Source organism: Mugil cephalus, chromosome 12 (genome assembly GCF_022458985.1).
Source record: "Mugil cephalus isolate CIBA_MC_2020 chromosome 12, CIBA_Mcephalus_1.1, whole genome shotgun sequence".
NCBI lineage: Eukaryota > Metazoa > Chordata > Actinopteri > Mugiliformes > Mugilidae > Mugil > Mugil cephalus.
In genome coordinates, this window is record NC_061781.1 from 10,026,739 (window position 1) to 10,053,118 (window position 26,380).

At 40.7% G+C, this 26,380-nt stretch overlaps 1 protein-coding gene across 1 annotated transcript in view; it reads right to left on the reverse strand.

Annotated features, from left to right (window-relative positions):
* epha6 (eph receptor A6) overlaps positions 1 to 26,380 on the reverse strand; it is a 164,431-nt gene that overhangs the window by 78,860 nt on the left and 59,191 nt on the right. The window contains exons 4-5 of the mRNA XM_047601591.1: positions 4,027 to 4,182; positions 307 to 642 (exon numbers count right to left, since the gene is read on the reverse strand). Of these exons, the coding sequence (XP_047457547.1) occupies positions 307 to 642; positions 4,027 to 4,182 (492 nt within the window). The remainder of the gene's footprint in view (positions 1 to 306; positions 643 to 4,026; positions 4,183 to 26,380) is intronic.

Below are 26,380 nucleotides of genomic sequence, written 5' to 3' on the forward strand. Positions count from 1 at the left end.
GGGGTTACTGTCAAGAAAGTAGGCGCATTAAATTGAATATTTCCTGCTGTGTGGGGCACGCCCCACCTGTCATGTCTCCGTTCCCCACCAGTGGGGCTCGGCCCACACTTTGAGAAGCCATACCCAGCAGGAAGTGTGTCAAATGCAATCTCACATTATTGTTCAACACTATAGAAACGCCACAGTTGCAGTGAACTTCACGTTGCAACATGGTTCAATCCCAACAATAATGCATCATTTAATGGAGTAAACATGCAAGGATATTTTTTAAGTGAATCAAGACCATGAAAGTGAATACATACTCACCACCCTGATCAGTGCTGACGGTGATGAATGCTACCTGGCGTGGGAAGGAGCTCATGTCTGACACACCGTTAAGCGACTCAATCTCAAAAGTGTAGTTGGCGTGGGAAGAGAAGTCCGTGACTGTGACGGTGGCGTTGGTCAGGCCTAACGGCCGTGGCACGAAACGGAGCTCCTCCTCGCAGAGCTGGCAGTGGTTGGGCTCGGGGCCGCAGCGTTTGCACTGGACGTTGTAGGTGAGGTCCCGGCGGCCCCCCGTGTCGCTGGGGGGCGACCACTCCAGCAACAGACAGGTGTCGTTTAGGTTAAACATCAAATTGCGGGGAGGAGATGGAGGGCCTGCCAAAAATACAAAAGTCTCAATAAACTGATAAAAACTCCACATAGAACTCAACAAAACAATCTAAAAAAAAAAAAAGAAAAAAGCTTTGCTATGGCCCCTTTCACAAATTGGTGATACTGATTATGGTGTGTTAATGTTTGCCTTATAATGGCTACTTCGCTAAAGTTAGCTGTAAACATTTCTGGAGAAGAGAGTTTATTGAAATTTTCTCTAAAGGAAATTAGGAGTATAAAGAAACTCATAAATGAACTAAGTTAATGAATAGTATCTTAGTGAAAGGTTCAGTGTGCAATCTTTAATCCAATCTATTAGCACAAATTGAATATGACAACACAGTGTGCAGAACTAGCCCTTCATTTTGTGCCATAGAAGGAACCTTTCATATTTCTGAAGTCCCTCATAGTGGTCCTTTACATTCTATCACCATATCTGCCAGTCCATCTGTATCGATATCTGGCATCTATCCATCTGGTTTGTTTGAGCCTACCCACCACTAGATTACATTTTTTTAATATATTATTTATAATTAAACTGTTTTAATTCTGCAGGTCTACTGTTGCATAACTCACCACAAACCTAATATCAAGTTATCCAAGCAAACTGAATAGCTGCCTGGTGACTCTACTTCACAATCACCATTATCCTTTATGTGATCTCTCAGCTGTCCTAATATTGAGCTATATATGCTAAACAGAACAGGGAAACTCAATACTATATCACCTTGGTAAAAGTTAAATTGTGAGGACCCAAGGTTGTACCCTGAGGTATGCCACAGTTGACGCAATCCCCTAAACTTCATCTAAAGTTTATAAGTCTGCATTTGAGGAACCCCCCTAAAAAAAAAAAAAAAAAGGTTATATTTCAATCACCATCACCACTATCTGCTGTACCAGATAACGCTACATAACGCATTCCTATCCTGTTCAGTAAACAGTCTACTTTTTTTTTTTTTTTTTTTACCTCCCCACTTTTCACTTAGTTGAAGTATTTTTGTGCTCCCTGGATGAGTGTGTTTGTGTGTCAGGGAAAGCATTGTGCTATAGCAGGCAGCCAGCTGTCAACAGGGTGGAGTTAAAAGGCCTGAGGGATTTGAACACTCCCGTCCTGCCAAGCTCACTGTCTGCCAGGACAATGGGATGCTTCCCCTCTCCTCCACCATTCCTCCATCCTTCTCTCTCCCTACGATTGCTAAAAATCTCAGCAGACAGGAAAGCTCCTCCTACCGCTCCTCCACTTCTGTCAGCATGTGTCCATTCTCTCTTTATCTCTTTCTGCCTCTACCGGCCATTATCTCACCTCCTCTATTCTCTGCATCGAGGAGAATCCACCCACCTCCCCCTCCCGCAGAGCGACCCCACTGCCATCAATCAGCTCCCATTCTCCTCTAGGGGGAGATTGGTATCAGCACCCTCCTTCCTTTCTTGCCTCACTGTCTACTCCATCCAGCCTTTACACTTTCCTCCACCTTTATCTCTCCTCCTGTGACATCTTCTCTTTCTTCCCTTGTCTCTCTCTAAGGCCCTTGTCTTTAATCTCCATTTTTTTTTTCACTTCAACATCAAGCAATCAGTTTGTGTTATGGCCTACAACCACCTGATTAAAATGCATTATGTGAGTAAACACAGAGCTCACATCTTGTTAAAGTAAAGGTGGTACTCTAGTCTACTCCTCTTAGCTTGCAGGGCTGTCACACCCCCCACTTTCCTGTGCGCTTGGAAGCAACAGTAGCCTTGAAGATTTAGAGTACACTTTTGCCTGGTAGATACTGTTAAAAAACAAACAAACAAACAAAAATGACACAGCACTGACTGGCATATTTTACAGAGTGAGCCACAGTAGCGAGCGCACAAGCATAAATGGCTCGTACAGGTGGAGGCTGCATGCTTAAGTTATGGCATCTATTTCCTGCAGTGCTCTAAAAAGGCCTTGGAGTTAGGCACAAAAATATAAATTACCCACCCACATTTACAGCAGAAATATGTTGGGTTTTTTTTGTTCGTCATAAATGCATTATTATATGTCAATAAATTGACTTTTCATTAACTTCTAATAGCCTGGTCATTGGGTTCACGACTTAATATTTTGGAAGTAATAGAATGATTTGCTCTACTAGCTGTCTAACAAATAAGATACTTTATTGAGAAGATGGCAAGTTTAAAAGCATGCATTCTAGAAGTATCTCTAAATGTAAAGATGAAACGCCGAATAAAGAGCCTTCTCTGAAGCTTTCCTCTGCAAACTGTGACTCTTGCGCTGTAAACTAACTGCATCGACCACAATGGCTTGGCTTCGCCTCGCCGTAAAAGACAAATACAGTCTTCCACCCTGGTGAGCTCGCAGACGCGGCCCCCGTCTATCTCACAGACAGCTAAATGGCTTTTTAATTAAAGGAGAATTAGTCCAGTTAAACTGTAATTTAATGCAAATATGAAGTCGTAATGACAGTCGGTGAATCATCAATGAAGACGAGGCAGCTGAACAAAAGCCGTGTAATTCATCCAGAGACTCTCTAATGTTCGGTTTCACACCAGATAAGTCGCAAAGACGAGACTGGATTTGTAGCCACAGAACATTTTGAGTGAAGGCCGGAGTAATCCGCCAGCCCTGTAGACAAAGTAATAACTCACCCAGACTGTCGGTCATGCAGAAATATAGAAACATTTAATGTGAATTTACAATGAATTAATTAAAGATTAATCAGACCAGATTACAAAGCGACTATTTCCATCTCCCATATGATAATGAGAGCAATGGCATTGGGGCTCGCTGCTCTCTCATGATATCCAGAGCGATATCGGCTAACAGAGCATGAGAAACATGCCAGTGGTCGTGTTGCATGCCGTAACTTCACAATTTGTCATGTATCACTTAATAACACATAAAAAGCTCGAATGCATGGCATGACGCGCAAACCGTGCTTGGCGTACTATTTAAACCTCACTCCAGATACAATGTGCTGTAGTTCTGATCACGTCAATTAGTATGACTATGAGTACAACTGGAGGTAACAAGTGATGTCCTGTTCCAGTTGTTGCTCATATTTTATTCCCGAACCTCCAAACAGTGATGTTTTTTGTATGCTTGCATCCCGATTTCTGTGCTAGATCTTAGATCTAGATCAACATAATTCAGGTATTTGAGTATAATGCCTTTTTAATTTTATTTTTTTTTTATTTGTATCGAAAGCAAACGGCACAATTAGTTTATTCACTTTGAAAAGAGAAATACTTTATGTGAGAAGTTTCAGTTTCACTCTCCTGAAGGCTTGTAGCAGGGACCATCTGCCGATGACGGTGTTCATCCAATTGTCGTCGCACATTGTTGGTGGACAGGAAAAGTGAGTGTCGAGTGCCGTTTATTATTTTTGCTGGTATACGTACGTGTGCAAGCCATGGTCGGAGGATCTTTTTCAGCTCTGAAGAAGCCCTTCTCACAGCGGCAAATAGTAGCCCCTTCTCCATAGCTGAAACTATGTGGAGGGCACTTTGAACACTTGACGTTCCCAGCATATGCCTTGTAGAAGCCTGGGTGGCATGCTGAGGGTGACAGATAGACAATATGATAGGACATAAGTGCAAATCCAGACAATATAGCATCACATATAAAGTGTAATGTTTCAGGAGGGAAAAAAAGATACCACAGGCAGTGTGTATGCGGGCGTACAAACAACTTTTATACGTTCACACTTTTAATACATTCATGAAAATCAGATTTTCTTTTAAACATGGAAATTGCTCCACCAAGGTTCAGCAAGATAATGAGTCCATCTGCTTTGTGAACATCTACTCGAATAAGTTTGGTTTTAGTTTAACATGAAAGCAAATGAGCTTAAAGGACACGCAAAGGCCCATGAGGTTATTAAAACTGTGTATTTCTGAAAAGAATATGGTGTCAAAATACACAAATATTTCTATTTCCTCTTACTAAATGAGACAGGTCAATTCCGAAAATGCAGAGTGACGGCCCCAATGCTTTACATTTAATAGTTGTAAATGGTTGATTTATTCATTCTCAACAAAAAATTAAAAGTGAGGAAAATGTGATGACAAAGAAGCTCATGCAGTGAAAACATCTAAATGTGTCACCCGTTCCACCCTGGACTGCTTTATATTCCGTTAACGCTATTGGTCTGTGTACCCAGTTGTTGAAATTATTTACTTTAATTATTAGTTTCACGTTGTTTATGTGTAACCAAAAAACACGGACGCATTTCAAAGCTAGGGAGAAATCCTTCCGATAATATAGCTACCACACAGACAGCGAAATAGACACATTTACACAGCGCAGTAGAAAAAGAACAGACGTAAATAAAAACATTAATGATGGCAGAATTCCATTTTGCTGGTCCACTGGGACGCTGACACAGCTGGGAGACAACGAAGCAGAGCCCTCATTAACGTTAACCTGCTCAGCATGCAAATACATATGTTCCTTGTTTTGCATTTAACACTGAGATGCACTCACAATACAACAAAACATAGCCAGGAAAATTAATAGAAATTGAATTGTGGTTTGTAATGTACACCAGTGAGGCATCCCATCCTATTATGGCCACCTGCCTAATATTATGTAGGCCAGGTGTGACTCATCAGAGGATGGACATGGGTCTTCTGAGGGTTTCCTATGGTGTCTGGCAATGGGGGCCTTTGGGTCCTGTGGGTTGAGGTGGGGGTCTCTGGTCTGGTCTGGTCTAGGTAGGTGGTGAAACCAGCAGAGCATTGAATTGTCACCAAATGGTCAGTTATTTACTTCTCCGTCAGTGGTTTTAATGTTGTGGCTTGTCAGCGTAGATCATGAATATAATTGAAATTACTTAACTATATTGTCTACACATCACAATGTTTTTGTCATCTGAAACATATCTACAATACATTATCTCCTAGCAAGAATATATTGTTCATAGCTTTAAACGTGTCTGAAATACATAATATGAATTAAATGAATAGTTAAATTAATATATTTTTTACACAAGTTGTATCAAAGTGAGTGCTGTATCAATCAAGAGCTTTGCTGTTGGTTCTGCATCGACACAAGCTGAAATTCACAGCAGGAATAGAAAACATACCAACACACAAGATTAAAAGATACAGTGAAGGAAGCACTGGAGAGTCTGAATGATTGACTGCAGTCGTTTTTTAATGCTTTAATGCCAAAGTACTTCCATGACAGAGACGCGCAAACGTTGCCTGCCCAGTGAGATTTCCATTGCCGCTGGTTGTCACCACGCACATCGATTTAACAAGGTAACTCTGAGCCATTTGAAAGGATTCACCTTGAAGCACCGAGCGCCTTTGTGCGTCTCCATTGCAGCCTGTGATAAATGGAACTGTAAGGAGGACAAGGAAGTGCCCGAAACCAGCACTGCACTGATCAAATGGGGACAATTAGGGCAGAGACAAAAAGCTTAACACACACACACACACACTGACATAGATTTTTTTTTCCAGCTATTTGACTCTACTTGGAGAGACACCACCATCCATACATGTTCCCAATAAAACTCCCCACCAGTCATTTGCAACCGAAGAAGCGACTTGGATAAGAATCCCAACAAGTCAAGAGGAAGTGAAATCACACTGACTGATATGCATCCATCAAGATGGCACCTGATTTAAGATCTGTCTTTTAAAATCACTGCATTAACTTTTCCACAACAACAAAAAAAAATATATTGCGTGAAAGTGTTTTATTACTGCATATTTAAACTGACAAAGGTCTTCAAAAACTCAGCCACACATACACACAGAAGCTATCTGTATCGGTATGATAAGTGGCATCCCCCTACGGCGTGCCAAGGCTGCCTTCGTCATTAACCTCTGATACGAACGTGTCCTTGAGTTAAAAACCGTCAGTCAACTCCCCCACCCCACCAGACCCTGTTTTAGACTCTGTCAACCTAATGATGCCTCAGTCCGACCTTCGCTGAACTGAGGGGATGTTCCTTTTCGAACCTCGCAGCACCTTGCGGCAATCTGTCTGGCCAGCCTCTGCTCCAAGGCCACAGCGGTGGTGTACAATGGTTGACCATGCGTCACCCGAGGATGGACACCCACGGCGGCAAGAAGGTTAGCACACACTTGGCTGTATGCGCGTGCACGCACACCGCACTAAACTGGACAGGCTGTCAAACATGAATGTCTGGAGATTTTGACTGGAAAAGTCCGCAAATGAAATGCCACTACATGATCCATCAAGCACAACAATCATAAGTGTATGAGCATCAGAGCATTCATGTATATGTAGTATGTGAAAACGTCCATCGTGAATATGACTATGAATGTGGTCCCTGATCCACACACGTGAGAAATGCTCTGGGTTGAATTTGCAAATTATACCGGCGATGTTCCGGCGACAGGTGAAAATGAGAACCACGACAAAATAGCAGAGGGGAAGGAGGTAGCAAGGCAAGGCTGAATGTGTGTAACGCGGTGTGTGTTTATTACTGCGGTGAATCCTGTTCGTATCATCAGCGCAGAAGTGATAGCTTTAAATAAATAACTCCAAATGAAACTCTAATGCTGTAGAGTGTCTGACCATCGCGGTGCCATCTGTAACTATAGAAAACCGGAAGCTCCAGTCTGTTGATATAGAAGGCACACTTATTACGTTTGCCTGTCAGATAGAGGTGTAAATATCAGTTTCAGAGTGAATTCGTGGAAGAACAGAAGAAAGAGGGTATATTGACTCAGCACAGATCAGTACCAGATAGTGTCCCAACAGTACGGTGCATCTATAAGATGTCACCTTCACAGATCAGGGAGGACAGCTAAATGTTATAAACCTTCATGCAAAATGTATACAATGATTTCATGGAACTGCAATTCTACAGCAAACACTGAATCATACCTGTGATACCTTAATTGTGTATTAAATGCCAGTAACAGTGTCTCAGGATTGGGATGTTCACTACCTACTGTACACTTGAAGCAAGTGAGCTAGAGTTGGGAATGAGGGACTAGTATCCCGACCCACTGGCTTTTGGGTCTCTGATCTAATTCTAGACCTTCAGTCCAAGGTTAATGAGATATGGAAGTCATCCAGAACATCTTCATGCCCAGGGCTCAGAGCCCTGAGCTGAGCCCTGAGACACAGAGGCAGCAGATTTGTTGGTAAGGCCTTCTACTTTGTACTCACTCGACCTGAACAACACAAGAGCAACTGGAACGCTGAGCATGTATGGGGAGCAGACCTGTCTGTCCATGTTTCTCTCAACAGTGTATGCTATGCTGTTGTAACTCCCATGATTGGCAGAGGGCCTTCAAAAAAAAAAGGAGATATGAGTTTTTCAGATATTAACACATGTTGGATACCAACATTCAAAGTCAGTGCAGAAATGTTCTCTTTATGAACTCCAGCATTATAAACCACCTTGGACGTTGGGGTTCTCTTAATAGCCACTCTGTGATTCCTGACGCTTAACAAAGTGTTTTAGTTAAGTGACTCTAACCAATATGTAATCAATATGCCATAATCACAACCTTTTCTTGCTTTTGTACCATAGTTTCAATGTTAAGATGTCAAAGATAAATAGAATTTAACAAGCTGTGGAACAAACATAATAATAACTAGCAATCAGTATGACTTACGTAATATTTTATTTTGTAATTATGTTTGTGCAATTGACATTGTCATCTTCTTTCCAGCATTAGAATGACCCCTGTTTACACTGATTATGAAAGTAACCTCTCTTGCTGGGCAGTGAGTGGTCTTTACAATCCATTTCAAACTGGCAAAAACACAGCAGGTTCTGCATAAACAGCGGAATCACTTTTTGCAATTATGCCCCATTTTATTACCAATATCCTATTAGTAAATTTTGCAGTTTTAACAGTCAATCATCATTTGAACAAGCTCCCATTAGTAATTAATGTACGTTTTCCAGGATTTCGCTTTGAAAGGTGAAAAGTGGACTCATCTAATGAAGTTTGACTATGAGTTGTTCCAAATTGTTCAGGGCAGGGGTCTTCAGTGTTTTTCAGGCAATGTGAATTTTACTTTCATTAGTACCGTCACTAGCTACTTCAACAGTCGTTATTCCAGTTTCGCTGAATGAGTGAAGTCCTGGCTGAAAGATAACATCCTCCATTTATCCCTTTACTAAAATATGTTGGATTCATGTTAATGTGTTTTTAAAAAAATTTAAATTTGTGGGGGAAAATAAAAAAAATATATAAAAATGTCTAATCAACTGAAGATTTTGCAACCCCACTGCAGTACCTCTGGGGACCCCTAGGGGTCACAGACCTCCTGTTGAAGACCTATGGGTTGGGGTGTAAATGTTTAGCATCTTAAAGCAGTGAGTAGCTGAGTAGAACATGAAATGTAATCTACACAACACATCCCAGTCCGTAACCACCTTCTTTCCATTGTTCTAGGTAAAGGCAGAAGCATAACGTCGCTCTCTGCATCTTTGCGGTGAATAGCCGATGGTGGCGGGTTCCTCTCCCGGCGGTCAACGAAGAAGAACAATTCCAAGAGGAGCACAATTCTGCAGCATTTACTTGCAGAACCACATCAACAAATGTTGCAGAATAGTTCAGCTCTTGAAATCAAAGGCAGTGTGGTGAGGCGGCGATGCAAAGGATGACAGATCATTGCAGAGATGGAGGCGTTAAAAGCGAGATGCGGCCCGAGACTCGTTGCACATGAGGAAAAAAAAAAGATGGAAGAAATGCTCCATTTTCTGTTTCATTCCACACAAATATTACCTTAGTGTCTGTTAACAATAAAACTGTACAAATAAAAGCCTCATTACCTTTTCTCTGTGCTGACAGAGTAAAATATGCCTTGTCTCCTTTTCTTTCTCTGTACAGAGTAATATTCTCCTCCGCCCAGAGAAAATTACAACCCCACTCTCTGTTCTCATGCAACATGAAATTCACAGTCGTCTCACAAAACAAAAGCAGCTGCTAGTAGCGTACCGACTATATCTGCGATGAGCGCTGACGCTGTTCTGTGTTGTCACATACAACTACACAGCGTCGGGCTGCAAGCAAAAAGTCATGCCTCCTCCTCAGCCGCTCTGAAAACAAGCTGCAGGCAACGGTGCTCTGAAAGCCACGTTTGATCGTTTCACATGTAATCAGGGACAACACTCTCAAACACTCAAAACGAAAAGCCCTCACCGCATCTCCCTTTCAGCGAGTCTCTCTTTCTCATCAGACTTCCTCACGCTCTTCATTAGCGGCGGCAGAGAGTGCCATCTCTGATTTGTACTTGAGGATTAGCTGGCCTCTTGAAGACACCTCTGGGTAAGTGTCGAGAAGTTAGTGATATAGTGTCGGAGATTCAGTGCGTTATTAATATGGATTGTAGAACTAGAAATTATGTGAATTTTACTTTCTTTAGTATCATCACTAGCTACTTCAACAGTCGTTACGCCAGTCCGACAATGTCAGATAGGTTCAATCTTTACACACTTTGTGAATATACACTGACCCTAGAAGTAAATAACAGTGACTTTTACACCAGGTGTTCATGTGGATGTTACTTTGACATGCACCACCCACCTAGACCAGACCAGATCAGACACCCCACCCCACAGCAATGACACTCCTTGATGGCAGCAGCCATCCCCAGCAGGATGCAGCCTGACACAGACACACACACACAAAAATGGTTTAGGAACAACTCAAAAAACATTCACACATTCACTAGATCCCAAACTGATCAAGTATCCGTGGGACGCACTGGAACAAGCCTGATCCAGACACGACATGACACCCTAAAAAACCCTGTTTTAGAGGCACAAGGGAGACCTACACAATGTTAGAACAGTGGTCATAATGTTACGTCTGTTTGTGTCGGGCTTTAGTTGCATTCAGCTAAACTACGCAGAAGATCAGTCATACCTCATTAGCAAGTGAGCGAACCTGTTGTCCTCCTCCAACGAATGCCTTAAACACAGCCGCGGTGACGGTTTTAAACCATGAACCGAGTGTAAACTGCGTGGTCGCAGAATGCTTGCTCACATCTAAAACTATGCTTTTGAAAGACTTGCACCGTATATTTGTTCAATAGTGATATCCGCCGGCCACACCTGAAGACCTGACACACGCTGTTGCCCTCAGAGGCTAAGTCATCAAATGACAGTGAGCGGGTTCCCAAATGTGTTTGACCTTGCGTCCTTTCAACCTCACTTTTCACACCATGTGTCAGTGTTTGAACGACTTAGCCACAGTTTGCAACGTGGGGGGGTTCAGCCTATTTTTTGCCTTCACCCCGGTGCTTGTCGATGCTTCTTGGCTTTATGGAACAGTCTGCAGTAAAGTCTTACTTGCACACAGAAAACCTGACCTAGTGCTGAAAAAGGGGACAGTGCTTCTCCCTCCACATACCCGCAACAGAGGCATCTTTCACTATTTTTAATTTGCTCCTTTATGTATCCATCTTCAATTATTTAAATTTAATCCATCTCATTGGTTTTTCCTTCACCGTTTAATGACAGGTATTTTGTTGCAAGGTTTATTGCATTGGATCAGGTTTGAGAAGATACAGTGACTGGAAATTCATTACTGAAGAGCCGGTAATGAAGCCAGTAAGATAATTTCATGCAGGTTACTTTTATTTGTAAAAAAACAAAACAAAATGACAACAACAATACTTTGAACAAGGATAACCAATGCATGCATGTACAACACGTAGGTTACGGCGTTATGGATTTTAGGCGCTTTAGGGAACTTCATCACTTGACATCATTGCTTAACATGACTTCCAACAATAATAAGATTTTGTGTGATTCAGGGTGTTGGCATAATGTGCTTTGTGTTCTTTTAAACTTTAAAGTTATGGTATAATTATAAGGGAAATAAGAAAGAAGCTCATGAAAATTCAGAGAGAATTGAAGATGAAACACAAAAAAAAGGCCAGTTTCTACCAAAGACATTGCTTCCTGGATGGACTCATTCAGGGGTGGCCATATCTTATATATAAGTGACATTATCAGAGACACATCTTTGTATGAACTTTACAGAGGCCAGCCTCACTGATCCCTTTATGGCCGCGTTCATAGCAGCACAGAAAGAGTGTCGTGCCAAATGAACTAACAGAGTAGTAAACCTCTCAGAAGACATCCGTTAGCTCTCTAAATCTTGCATTAGAGACAAAACGCTGGCTGGAAGAGGCTATGGGGTGGACAGTAAAGCTTTGTTTTTATAGTCTGTGCCGGGCTGCTGAGACAATGGCCTGACTCCGAGACAGCGCTGACTTGTATTAGGTGATCTTTAAAGGATGATCACTGCTGTAAATCTTCGTTGGGGTTTAATGCTGCCTCACTGGGCCTTGCTGGTATTTACTTGTAAAATGTGACACTCGAAAGGAAGACAAGTATCACGAGTCAAAGGCTGCTCATGAAGGTTGGCGGTACAGTGCGACGGCAACAATTTGCTCCAGAGCGAGTAATCTTAAATAGCTAGCAAATGGTTGACTGTGCAATTTGTTTGATCGATTCTGTTTGAACAACAACATTGATCAATGAAAGGTTGCAGTTTTTACAGATTATTTTATCTTTATATATTATTGTGGAGGGTTAATTAAATGTAGTAACTTCCAGGGGTGGTGTTGTCCCTCTGATGTTGCCAGGCAACCCGTGCTTTTCAAGCAAGAAAGCAAACTGGCATTTTTCACCATATGCCAAACTATTCCATGTCTTTAGTAACAACAGGTCTGGAATTTGATAGGCTTCGTACAGTGGTGCCATCAACATCACGGTTTCCGAAGATTTTGTAAAAGCCTGCCCTTTCATTTAGTGCTGCAGGCTAGTCTACCGTTGTTTGACGAGGTATGTGATAAACAAATGGCTAACTTTCTGAAAAATGTGCTGAGAATTAGTGCTCAGTAATGCTTTGTACTGGGGAACTGCAAAATATCTGATAAACACTTGTAATATTGTTTGTACTTTACTCACACGTCTTTGCATCATCGAGCACATTCTTAGTAAATCTTAGTTTCCACAAAAAGCAGATTCACGTTGTGAATAGATTATGTGATTATCACTATGAAAAGCACCGGTGCTGTTGGACTTTTGTTTACATTTGTGCAGATTTGTGGTTTGGAATTTAATGCTACATTTACAATGACGTAGCTCATTTAACCTTCATTTTCTACCTGGAAAATAGATTGCTTTAAACTCGTAGTCATTTCTCTGTTTTCACCGAGTTTGATTACAAGGCAATATCCTCTCACAGAAGAGAGTCCTGGTCTGCATGTGTATGCGTAGGCTCTTAATGAATTTATTATAAGGTGTTATGAAGATTAGCACGACTTAGCCCCAAACTTTTCTCCCGCTCCCTGCCTTCCTTCCTTCCGCATGATTGATGCTGATTGTGGCTTTAACACGCTGTTAAATTGACAGCAAATCGTCTTCAGCAGAGGTCGCATTAGCATAAAGGCCTTCTTGTGGAAAATAAACAACGGCAATGTCTTCTCAAAAACAGCACAAACAAAAGGGGGAGATAATGACGTGGCAGCCCTTTAGTAACATCAACAACAACATAATGGAGCTGGAGCGAAATTAAAATGGATCAGTCAGTTTAAATGCCTTTGGTGATACTCTCCAGCCCTCCCTCCCCGCTTTTCCGTTTTTTCTTTTTAAATCTTACTCTCACAGCCGAACGCACCAAATCGAATGGAAGCGTACGCGTAAGAGAATATTTGCAAATCCACATGATGTACAACAGGAGCATATGCATCCCTTTGAGACGAGGCTGTTGAACATTTCCTGTGGATATATGGCACTAAGAACCAAAGGGATTTTGAAGAACAATTGGAAGACAAACATCATCCGAAAACTTTCAGTTCTTTTTAGGTCCGTGAGAAAAAAAGGTGCAATATGAAATGATAGTAACACTGTATCAGATAACTGTTATATTTCTGAAGGTGCTGTAGGAATGGCGTGCAGAGGAGTTGAGAAGTGAGAAAACCAGGCACCCTAGGTGCATAGGTGCTGCATGTACAGTTTTTAGAGGCAACTTTTTTCCTAAGTTTGGATACATCTTTGCAACAATTTTCATTATGTGAAAACTTGCTCACAAAAATTATATTTAACATTTAGGAAACAGGACTATAAGGAGACTGCAGTCAGAAATCAATGAAATGAATCGATTCGCTTAGTTTTTATTATTATTATTGTTTTTATATAGTTTGAATTCTTGTGAAAGTAAACTATCTTTTGAGAAGCTATTTAAGTTGATCACATCTGCTGGTTTCTACACATATACATCGATAAATACAAGTTATCTTCTTTTTTTTTCTTCCCAAAAACAGTTAGCAAAGCCCTCACTATGGGTAGGTGGATTCTGCTTTTTAAAAAGACAAACTACTGCTAAAAGAACTGATGCTGAGCGAGTGTGCTGCACCTTACTTTTTTTTAAATTAGAGAATGTGTGTAGTGAAAGAGTTAAGTTTTCAATGAAGTACTCACACAACAAGGTAGCATGTAGTAACAGACTACATTAAAACTGAAATCCTTATATGTCGAGCCAAAGCGCCTTTACAGGAGTAAAAACAGAAGGCGCTTGCTGTATGTGTGACCAAGCTACTGAATGCAGCGAGCCTCTCTGGTCCAGTGGGACTTTGTGACTTCAGAGAACTAACTTGGCAAAGGACAGAAAACACTTCAAGTTCAGTCATCTGGGATGATGAAGTATGCCTTCATGGGACTAGCGGGAAGCATTTGCCAGCAATTAGGGAAGAATGGGCACAATCTGAGCACAGGCTCCTCTTGTTAATGATCTGAGGGCAACACACTTTGCCTGCACACAGACAGTTCCAAACTCACTAAGATTGTCAAGGTTGTGTGAGTTTGTCGCAGATCAGTTAGTTCAGCTGAAACACATGAAAATTAGTTTCAGCGGGTGACATTTGATGACTGGAACGGACTGAATCTTCGCTTTGTGCCAGAAAACGGTCCGGAGCATGTGAGAAGATACGCCGAGGCAGAGTCAGAAAATGTTCCAGCATTTGCACACCTTTCATTTCTCCATGTTCATCACAAAGAACATGTGGACCGGAGATGTGTAGTTCAGATGAAAACACTGTCTTCAGCTTTAACAATGTCTGTGACATGCTTCCAGCTTTCGCTTCCATTTTCTCTCTACAAAATTCAAAATTCAGGCATTATTCTGCTTTCACCCTAACTGCTTCACATATACAGTGAATGAGGGAAGGCTCAGAGCACAGAAAATTGGGGGCCTGCAAATAATACAAAAACACTCAAAAACACTATGAAAGTGTAGCTGAAGTGTGGGGGAAGAATGCGAGAAACTTTCTGAACCAACTTGTAGAGGGAAGGATAAGTTTTCTGCTTTGTCCAAAATAAACCGTTTATGAGAAAACTGTGTGTGTGTGTGAGTGACAGCAGAGTGAAAGTGAAACACTGGCATGAAATATGTATGAATGGGCGTTGCCTGGATGACAGAGTTCAGTGGTTGACTTTGAAAGTGCTGTGATATTGTATTACATAAGCGCCTGCCTTTGACAGTAGAGACAGGTTTGCATCTCAATTCCAGAACTACATTGTTTATGCAACAATTGCATCAATTCTGTTTTTTGTTCCATGTAAATCACACGAGGTAAATCACTATTGTTTTTTTCATTTATTATTTACTGCAGTCCTTCCCTAACTTGCTGCTATGAGTGGACATTGCTGGGTAAGAAATTGACATGTTTTTGCAGACAAGGACAACATTATAATGATAAGCTTAACAGTGTGGCATTTGTTTAAAAATGCATATGCTGTTCCAAAATTGCAGTACAGACCCTTTCATCAAAACTGGTGACAGCTTATGTGCTTTAAATCAGTTTTTTAACTAAAGGCTTTTTTAATGCTTTTTCAACCACAGAGTGCGTTTGTAATCTCTCACTTCACCTGTCGCAAATAGAGCACCTGAGGAAAGAACTATTTTGAAATCTCCTGAGTGCCCTAAGCCCTTTTGTGTCTTCTGCTGACAGCTTCCTTTCTATGCTAGTGATGCCCAACGACTGAGTCGCAGCACATTAGTGTACCATGAGAATAGGGGCGGAGCTAGACTTCTAATATATATATATCCTACTATACTCAAGTACTACTAACACATTTTACCCTCAAGAAAATGATTTACGTAAGGATATATATATACAAACACACACACAGTAGGGCAAATAATTATTTGATCCCCTGCTGATTTTGTAAGTTTGAGCCCAGACCCATTAGCAACACAGGTCACCGTAATGGACTGAGGACACACAAGTTCCCCCTGCTCAAGAGGGCCCATGTACAGGCCCGTTTAAAGTTTGCAAATGAACATTTGAATGACTCCGAGAAGGCCTAGGAGAAGGTGAGATGGTCAGATGAGACCGAAATTGAACTGTTTGGCATAAACTCCACTTGCTGTGTTTGGAGGCAGAAAAATGCTGAGTACAACCCCACTATCAAGCAACGCAGTGGAAACATTATGCTTTGGGGCTGTTTCTCAATTTTAGACCTGAATAACACAATGTGCGATGAGACAACTTGCACAGTAAGTAATGGTTTTGTCTAAGATAGATACAACTTCTCTCTGCTCCTGTGGTGAACCTTAGTTGGTAAATCTGCAAATCATTTTCCATTGTTAAAGCTATTCCTACCTTTTTAGCATTTTTACACTTCTCTTTTGTCATCTTAAAAATACTCCTAACAAGAGTATGGCACACTAAAATGCAAATGAAACCCACCAGGTGTTGAAAGTCATCAATATTCAATTCTGAAAAATTCTGATAAAAGTCTGATCAATAATTGTAGCTAAAGTTAGCTACTATTGGTCTGCAAACAAAACAGCTGCAACTGCTCCTAATTTAATGACTAAAGTTATCGGAAGAGCTGTGGCGAGGTAAGACGTTAAGGCAGCAGTTTTACAAGAAAGTATGTTTGAATTCTGCCTGAAAAACAACGCATTTGACTGCAAATAAACGGATGCTGAAATGCTACGATAATAACGATAATAAAGGTAACTGAGTGTCACGCGGGCATTTTATTTTATACCACATGTAGAACTGAATTTTAGTTAATTACTGTGTCCACTTATCAGTGCCTCTACCTTCACATTCCCACCGCGTGTGTCAAGGGGAGGAGAGGAGTGTCAAAGGTCAGGCAGGGGGAAGCGGGCGGCGCTTTGAAGTTGTTCTTGTTCAAATTTGCGAGTGCCAGAAAGGTAAGAATTGGTTTAACTGTTTACATCCATGATTACTGTATTGAAGGCACATGGAGCTCACAGTTTCATAGGTGTCAATTATGTATGTTGTCATCTGCCAATTTAATCTCATTAAATTGCTGTAAATTGCTTCTTATCTGAGTGTTGTTACCTTGTGCTAGCTATACATCGGTTTGGCAGTGTTCCATCACAAACAGGAAGTATCTTGGATGCCTCCTTTGATGTGTGATAACTGGTATAATTAAAGTTGACATTAGACACAATTCAGTTTCTCTGAAGTTTTGAGGGACTATTATGAATGAAACTTGTACATGTGGAACACTTCTCACCATATATCTTCCAGATTATTCTGTGTGACAAAGGAAAGGCTTTCTGTTTCCAACACAATACTCATTCTGATCTGTATAGATAATCGTGTTGTTGATAATCCATCAGCGTTTGCCACTACCTCTCTCAGTGTATGCTGTGTGTTGGTCTTGTGCATTATATAGTTTGTTCCATCTTTTCACAGTATGCTTGTAGCCCACCACTTGTGAGTGTCATTGTAACACATTTTTGAGAGTCATTTCAGGTTGTTAAATGGCATGCAAGATGTCAACTTTTTCTTTGTAACGTTGTCTATTTAATTGAGTCACATGGACTTTGTATGTTTATAGGTTAATTTTATTTCTTTTGTTTTAATAATGAGGTAATATCCCACAACTGTCCGTGATTTTGTGTCCAATCACCTGAAAATAAGAGACTGTGTACAAAAATGGTTGTAATTCGAATAATAAGCTATGGAGGCTTTTTTTTTTTGCAAATTTACTGAAGCTTGAAAGAGGGCTAAACACCATCAGTCTGACACTTGACAGCTTTCACTCAGCAAACTCGCAGCTCTACCATGACTTCTGTATCTCGCATGGTGCATTCACTGACATCAAGGACAAAAAAACATGCTCTACAACCACAACGACATCAACTAATAGAACACAACAGAACATAAACACACGTACTTATCAATACTGCAAGGTGCAGATATGAATATATGAAACAAAATGGCAAACATATAACTATATTTCTATGTACAGTATGGCAGAGATGCAAATAATTTTAATCAAAGTGCCCTGCAACTTTTAAAAAAGTCTCTCTTTTTCTTTCTTTTTCTTTTTTTTTTAAACATCCAGTACCATTGACCAAAAACAGAACAGCAGGTGGTCCATCTCTCAAACCCTTAAAGAAGCACGACTGTAACTACTTTGATCTGGAGAAATGTGATGGCACGTCGTGCTGCCACTTCAACATAGCTGAAGTGACTGAAAGCTTCTTTCCGTCTTGTGAAATCATTGCTATACATATATTACAAAATCAAAGTGAAATTATTATGTAGCCTGCTGTGATCAGCCTCATGGTACATCACAGAATCTCTCTGTTTTATGAATAATTTTGCCGGTTACAAAGACAGAGCAGGGATCTGTATTGATGTACTATATAAATGCAGCTCCCATCTAGGAGCGTACAATCCCAAACGTTCACTTCCACGCACAGACGAACAGGTAGCGTATCCTTTTTAGATTCCTCAAATTCCAGATTCCTGATCTATAGAGCGTAATAGTGTTTAATAAGGCCGACATTACGTTGGGATAATCCCGCTCTCTCATGCACCGACACACAACCAATTCCATTTCCACCGCCTCAGCTGTTTTCTCTGCGCTCCAAAAGCTCATTTCAAGGAAAAGAGGCCGGGGCACAAAACGAGGCCTCAAATATCAATTACCACTGATGGGAGAGAGGAGGAAAAAGCTGATGGATGCTGCATTTCTAGTAATCCTGTGCTATTCCTTTCATTTGTTTATTATTACTATTATATAGAGATAACAGCGTATGATGAGGAAAAATTAATACAGATTGGCCAAATACGAAGACACAGCAGTGGCAGAAATGCAGTGCCTTCAAAATCTTGATACAAATGCTTGTGTCCATAACCTCGAGTGTGCGCATAAACAAAGACACAGTATTTAGATTGTATTTGCATGCAGGCAGGATTTAGGGAAAAGTACATTTAAGTATGTTTTATTACTGCCATGACAGTTTTTCACTTGATGCGGGTGAGGAGTTGCTTCGCTGGTTTTCTTTCCCTTTGATTTGGATGAAAAGGTAAAATAGAACTAAGAAGAAGATTTGCATTCACTTACTAAGTAAATTACCACAAATAGAAACATGCAAACCGCAGAGATTTATTTTTGAGAGGCTAGAGATCCCCTGCAACTAAACAGAAATTCTCAAGGCAGCAGCTTGGATAAGAAGTCGACCAGATCTATGACCTGAGAGATCTGGGTGGCCCATGGCTGTTCAGCTGATGGAAAATAGTCATTATTGGCACAAGACAGCCTGGAAGGAAGACCAAGTCGCCCACCTACAAATCATTTGTAGTGAAAAGTTGGTCTGGAACGGCTCCGTTGGGAAGTGATTTTGTAGCAATGGACAGAAGTGCAACAGGTACTGACTTTGAAATAACTTTAAAGGACGAACAGTTAACAACGGTTGAGGCATACTTGACCATCTGGTAACACTTCCCAAAGAAGAGTGACCAGACATATGTTCGGCTAAGAATTGATTTTTTTTTTTAAAAGTTCTTGACTCCAGTGTGTCTTAAGAAAAGGACTAATTTGCTCACTTTTCCCAATGCATGCCAAAACCTTGTCTGCAATGTCTCTACAGTCTCTGAGAGTTGTATTACAGCAGTTATTTCTACAGCATTTATCACAGCACCGAAATGATTCACTTCAGTCACAAAAGTTAGCAGAGCTCCTTGCTCCATGTACATTTGTATGCAACCAACATAATAGCTCTAGCTCTAGCATGTAAACACAGTCACCACCCCTGCCCCATGGCTCTCTCTCCATATAAAGCAAGGAAAGGAAAGAGATAAGGTGTGTATGATTTAATCCCATCTTGCTGTATTACTTCCAATATTCTCAGCATCTCACTGAAGTTGACTCAGAGTGAGCGCACAGCTCAGGCTTTTACAAATCACACTGCTGTCCCCAGTTTGCGTAATTAGTTTACTGTTATTGCATTCGCTCGGAACAGAGGGTGTAAAATGCGTTATTGCTTTTTAACTGAACACAGTGGGTAAACTAATGTGCTCAACATGATCAATAAATCATATCTGAACACATCAACTCCCTGCCAACTGGAAAATGAAGCAGTGGCTGGGCCTCTGCTTGCATATGAAATAAAAGGTATGAATGATGTGTATGTGTGTATGTAAAGTATCTCCGGGTAATATGTAAAAATGTTTTACATTTTGCATATGGCGTGTCATACATCTAATTAATTAAAATCCCTACAATGTTTCTGCATAATGCTCATGCATATATTTGCCCGCATTTGCGGTTACTTGCTGTGACTTTGTTTTCAAAATGATCAAATTAATATTTGCTAAGAGCACATGATCTTCACAGCCCGAGGATATACTGTACACCTTTACAGACTTCTCATTGCCTGTCCTGTGCTCCTCTCCTCCCACACTACGGGTGGCAAAGGCAGTTGGTCCACTTTGTAAAAACCTCCTGCAGTTCGCTAATCATGTTGACCGCCAGCTACCAAATTAAAGCTGTCACTGCCGCTGCTGCACGCTGTTGGTCCGAACAATGTGGCTTCCAGTGGATAAATGGATCCACCACAAGGGGCCTTTTCTTTCATAGTCTGTCATACAGACATTAGTGTCATGTGAAAACCTTGTTATTTTTTATCCAAATTTTCTTTCTTTGTTTTCAGACCAAGGATTATTGTCAAATTTGACTACAAGTGGGCTGGTACACTGGTGATAGTGTGGCTTCTGTGTCGCGTTAGTGGGTTTGTGCACTGTACTGTACATGAATAATGCCAAATAATAACATAATGAAGTCCAAATTCCTCTAAGTACATGCACAATATCCCAATTATTATTATTATTTGATTATAGACATTACTGCTAAGGACATGTAATTGTCAGAAATTGTCTCAACAATGGAAGATGAGCACAATATATAATTTTTTATGCACTAAAACAAACAATATTTGGATTACATTTACATGTCTGCAGCATTTAGGGAAAAGGCTGTCTGGCATTTTTGAGAACGATATCTGCAGCACCACCATGTAAAAATCTAACAAAAATAACAGGTCCTTTAAACCATGGACATCATTAATTTTCACATTACCAGATAAATCGTCTGGAAAGAAAACTGAAGAAAAACAATATGCGGCATGATACAATTAAGGGCTTTTGCAACAGAATAAAGGTCACTGTTTACATGACACTGCTTGGTTGTTAGGCCATCATAACGGTCCAACTTCTGTTAACGTTTTCTTTAACACATCAGCCAATTTTTTTTTACAAACACAGTCATTGAACCGAGAGAGCCTGGCAGAAAGTGCATAAATGAAGTGGTCTAAGAGGTATAAGATTTTCCCATTTCCAAATGGTTTATTACTATGATATTTAAGCTTCACACTGCAGGGCACTGCTTTCTATTCACTCTGGGTTTAGTATGTTGGCCATAATGCAGCTGCGATGCAGCTTAAAGCCTGCATAATAAAGTTTAATTCAGTCACAGGGCTCTAGGGCTAGGTACTCCCTCAAGCAGACGTACAGTATATCAAAATAAGTATATTGAAATCATTTAAAAGTTGTTGAATGCGCAGCTCTCAAACAAGTTCAGTGAGCCAGAGAGCTCCCTTGAGCCAGCCCCCCATCTCTTCTACATGAAAAAAATAAATAAATAAATGAGAGAGAGAACCGTTTCCTGATAAAGAACCGAGAAGCTCTTTTTCAAATCACAGCGTAGCTCCACCTCTAAATAAAAGGCAAATACGACAGCTCTGTTCCGTAAAAGGATTTAATTAAGTACATGTCTGTTCATTTCCCTGGCAATTAAACCCCAATGGAGTCCTCCAGCAGTTTAAACATATTAGAAAAATGCCTTGTGTCAGAGGATGATGCTGCAACCCATTAGCCTATCCACAGGCACATAGAGGGCGCAGAGAAGAATGAATATTGGCTAGGACTTTATGTCTGGAGCATTTTGACTGCAACTGTGTGTGTACGTGGTTTTAGACTTACCCCGGTTTTTTCCCCAATGCAATCGGAATGAAACAGAGTGTGGGAAAACTTACATGCCAACATGCAAACACTGGCAAACACAGACAGAGTGTACATACTGTACGTATACCCTACATCAACCACCCACACACTGACACCTGGCACTACCGCAGAGTTGCAAAAATAAAAACTCCCAGGCTATCTTCTCTCCCGTCTTCCTGTTAAAACATTGCTTAATGACAGAGCTGGGGAGAGGAAGATTTTAATTAGCCGGCAGAGGAAGCTTCATTAAATCTCTCCGTTGGCCTCTTCCGTCCTGCCAGGCGATGTCCTGATGCAAAACTCTCAGTGCCATTAGGTAAGACTGTGTAGTGACAAGAGGAAATCAGGAATCTTACACTCAGCTTGACGCTGCCGGGAGTCTGGCAGTTTTCTACATGTATATAAAGAGATGTGGATATGTGGAATGTCAGTGCTGCCGGCTTGTAATCTTACTTCGTGGCAATCCGCAGACAAGCTTTTATCAGTAATTAACTTTTTCTTTTATTATTTGATCTGTGTTGGGGAAGATGTATCAGTGATTATTGGAAAAAAAAAATGACGCCAATTTCATTTCATGTCATTTACAGGGACAATGTAAGGCTTAAGGCTTATAGTGCACATTAACAAGGCGTGTATAATTTAAATATATAACTTAAATCTTCAAGCTTTTTGATATTTAAATATATTTAAAGGATCATATAGCTTATTTTTTACATCGTTTTCTCAGACATGGAGCATTTGAATATATATATTATGAATAAAGCACTGACTTTTCTTGCCACCAACAGACTGAACATCCCTAGATGTATATGTTCGGGAATCATCATGATGTGAGAATCAACACTAATACATGACACAGTCACAAAGCCTTGGTGAAAGCCAAAATCTCCATCAGTCGAGCTGCCCCACCACACCCACGGCCTAGACTGGGTACGTTCTGCCCGTATCCATTACCACCATCACAGACTACAATGCTGCTTCTCATCACAGTGTAACTGCAAGAGTATTCAATTTCAATACATTTTACTACTAACACTTGTTGAGGTAGAAATGTATAAAATCATATTTAAGATGTAAAGGGATATATGTGTATATGCACTATACGCATATATTCCTTAACATAACAATATATTTGCAATATACAATGTGAAATATGAAAATATAAGACGTATATACAACATATATAGTATGATGATTATAAAATCTATGCAGCTAATCAGACCTATCCTAGATAGAGAGAAGAAAAAGATAAGTTGGTAAAGATGAGCAGTCTGAAGGGGAGGACAAGTAACAGGCAAATTACAAAGGAAAGAGGATGTTCATTTCACATACGTGCGCTCAGTCTATATATCTACCACTACTTTGTGTATGTTCTTCTATAAATAGCACAGGCATCTCTTGCATCTGTCAAAGGAACAAAACTACGCACACATTTTTCCTCATCCTACTATAATCTAGCCTCTTCTTTATTCTTCTGCCAGCCATCACAGCATATCACTTTATCCCTCCTTCAAAGCCCCCGAGAGACGAGCGTTGCGGAGAGAAAAGTGAAATGAGAAATTCCCGTTGCCACCTAATTGCATGGCCAAATCGATCCTGTAATAGATTCCTTCTCTCTGACACCCAGTCGCACTGACAACACTATCAGACAGACAAATCAGAACACTGACTGTGTTTCTGTGCGTGTGTGGGTGGGTGGTTGGTGGGGGCTTTTCAGTCCTCGACATGGCACATTCTGGACGGCCAGATGTCTGAGTGATTGCTTAGAAGCAAGGGCAACGGAGATTGAGGTTCTGCAATATGCACTTCCCACTGTATTTTGTAAGAGAGGTGGGCAACCCAAAACAAAACAAACGAAACGCCAAAAGACAAAAACATTTAAAGTCATTTGTTCAAATAGATATTAAGATAAATGGTTCACTTTTGAGAAGTGGAATGCAAATCCGATCCTAATGTATTTACTTTTTGTCGTACCTCAAAGGTGCTTTATTGCATCAGTTGGCTCGTATCATTGGGGATGGGGCGCCCCCTGTCACCCATTTTGAAGGAGGTAGACGCAGCAGACAGATTTTGTGCTGTCGACAAATAGTATTTATTTTAGGTTTACACAATATGCAAACAATATGCAAACACCGTGTCCACATAGAAATGGATTCGCTCATTGACCGGCCCTTGGTAGCCGAGAGTTGGTCTCCAGTGGACGTTCCAAACTCTGGTTGCCTGGGTAACGTTCTTGTATATTTCCCAGTGAAACACGCAGGTCATAAAAATGTTGCTAGAGGATGGAAGCTCTTTTTGCCATGACCTCGATCTACTTGGGGAAAAAAAAAAAACCTTCAACCCGCCGACCTTCCCTCTGGGTTCACGAGCTGGCTATCAGCATGGTGAGTTTGACGGTAGGAACCAAAGTCATGGACCGTCCATGACTTTGGTTCCTTAGAATAAATATTTCAGGGAACTCCATGTTTTTGTCATATCTACTGAATAAATGAATCCTGCCTGACAGCCTCTGTATGGCGCCACCTCAAAGAGATTTGTTCATGGTATGTGCTGATTTTCATTTATTCATCGTCTCTTGTTGCCACACTGTTACTAATACTAGAACCCATACTGTATGTCCCTTCACTTTCCTAAAATAAATAAAGTAAATAAAAAAACATCCTTTTTTTGTTTTGTTTTGTTTTTTGTCAAATGACATAAATTGAAAAAAAAACAATGTTTAGAGAACAAATAGGTTTATGTTAATTTTTTAAAAGCTGTTTTTGCTCTGATGGTTTGATTCTTTGAAAAACCCATGACGAGGGTCAAAAAGAAATCACATTGAACAGTTTTCCTCATAGAAGAAACTTGCGATGCCGAAAGGTAACATCACCTTTACTCAGTGAACTGCATGTTTCCTGTTGTCTGAAGTATGACGGCTCTGTCATGTTTCACCACAGATACAGATACATGAGGCCTGTTGGGACCTTTCATTAAGATCAGATCTGGGCAATAGCAAACACGTAAAAGGTGTGAACGCCCCCAGGATGCATTTGAGATCTGATCTCTGACCACAGCTCTGGGTAGCACGTGTCTGCATTTCTTTAGCAGTGTCAACGGGCTGCGTCCTGCATTTTAGATCAACAGAGGCGCTCCCGCGTCAGTGGGGTTATGCCTCGTTCATTCAGAAAAAAAATGCATGACCATCACCTAAAAAGAAAAAATGTTCATTGGTAATGAGAGCCTTTTAAAAATATCACATCCTTTTAAGTCTGAGTAAGAATTAACAAATAAAAGTATTTAATATGACTTCACAAGTGAGATTCTGTGTTAATTATTGATACGGTCATGTTGATGTATAAGGAACCGCATGTGGTTACATATGTGGTTACAAGTTACCTATTTCCATCAATCACTGATCAATAAAAAAACAACTTAATGTGTGTGTGCCAAAGTCTGTTACAGCTGTTACAATATTCTACGTCGGAGATTATCTAAGATTGAATCTGGAGACTTACTTTAGCTGGTCGGTTGCCAGATCATGGATCTTAATGTAAAGTCTGAACATAGTCTTATAGATCGACTGTCAAAACATTCACAACAACAATGACTTAAATCAAAACATGAGAACCTGTTATGGCCATTAGCTATCCTGAAAGCTACTGTAACAAGCCAACACCTCATAAACACCTGTTTTCCAGTGAGCGACCCTCCTGAGCAGCCAAACAGCTGCGAGCCATTTCAAACAGAGGTGTAAAACCATTCGACTAAATCAGTGACCGTCCATTGTTCTTTTCTCTACTCTGCTGGATTCCTTCAAGGGGCTCCCCCTCTTCGGCACTCAGCAGAATCATCCTTATGGGGATCCCACAGAGAAGCTACCGACCTGTGCTCCATCCCGTCTTTTTGTTTTTTTTTTTTTGGTTGACAACAGAAAGCCCTGTCCTCTCCCTGCAGAGAAAACTGCAGATGTGAGGAAACTGTCTGCATACACTTGGCCAAAGTGAAGTGTCAATACGTCCCCTGTTCCTTTCTCTCGTGCTTTGAACTGTGCAACGATGCTGTTGACCAATGCAATGAACCTAAAAAGTGTCAATGCGCAGCTCTGACAGCTGGATACAGAAATCAGATAAGACATGAACCGCATGCTTGCAAATGTAATGTGAGCCATTTAGACAGTCGCTCTGATAAATTGCAACACTTATTCACTATGTAGCCATTTTCCACGTACGATTGGATGCACGCACACACCTCCTTGAACACAACTTCGTGACAAAAAAGGGAGCACAAAAATTCAATATTTTCAAATGAGTTTACTACAGATTAAATTTAGTCCTTCATCTTTCTTTGCATGTGTGTTGTCCACAGAGGACAGAGGACACAGAATACAGTAGAGGATCAGATTCCTGTGTGTTTGCATTTATTCAAACAGTACATGATCTATTCAGATACAATCTTAATCAAAATGTGAAGGGATTT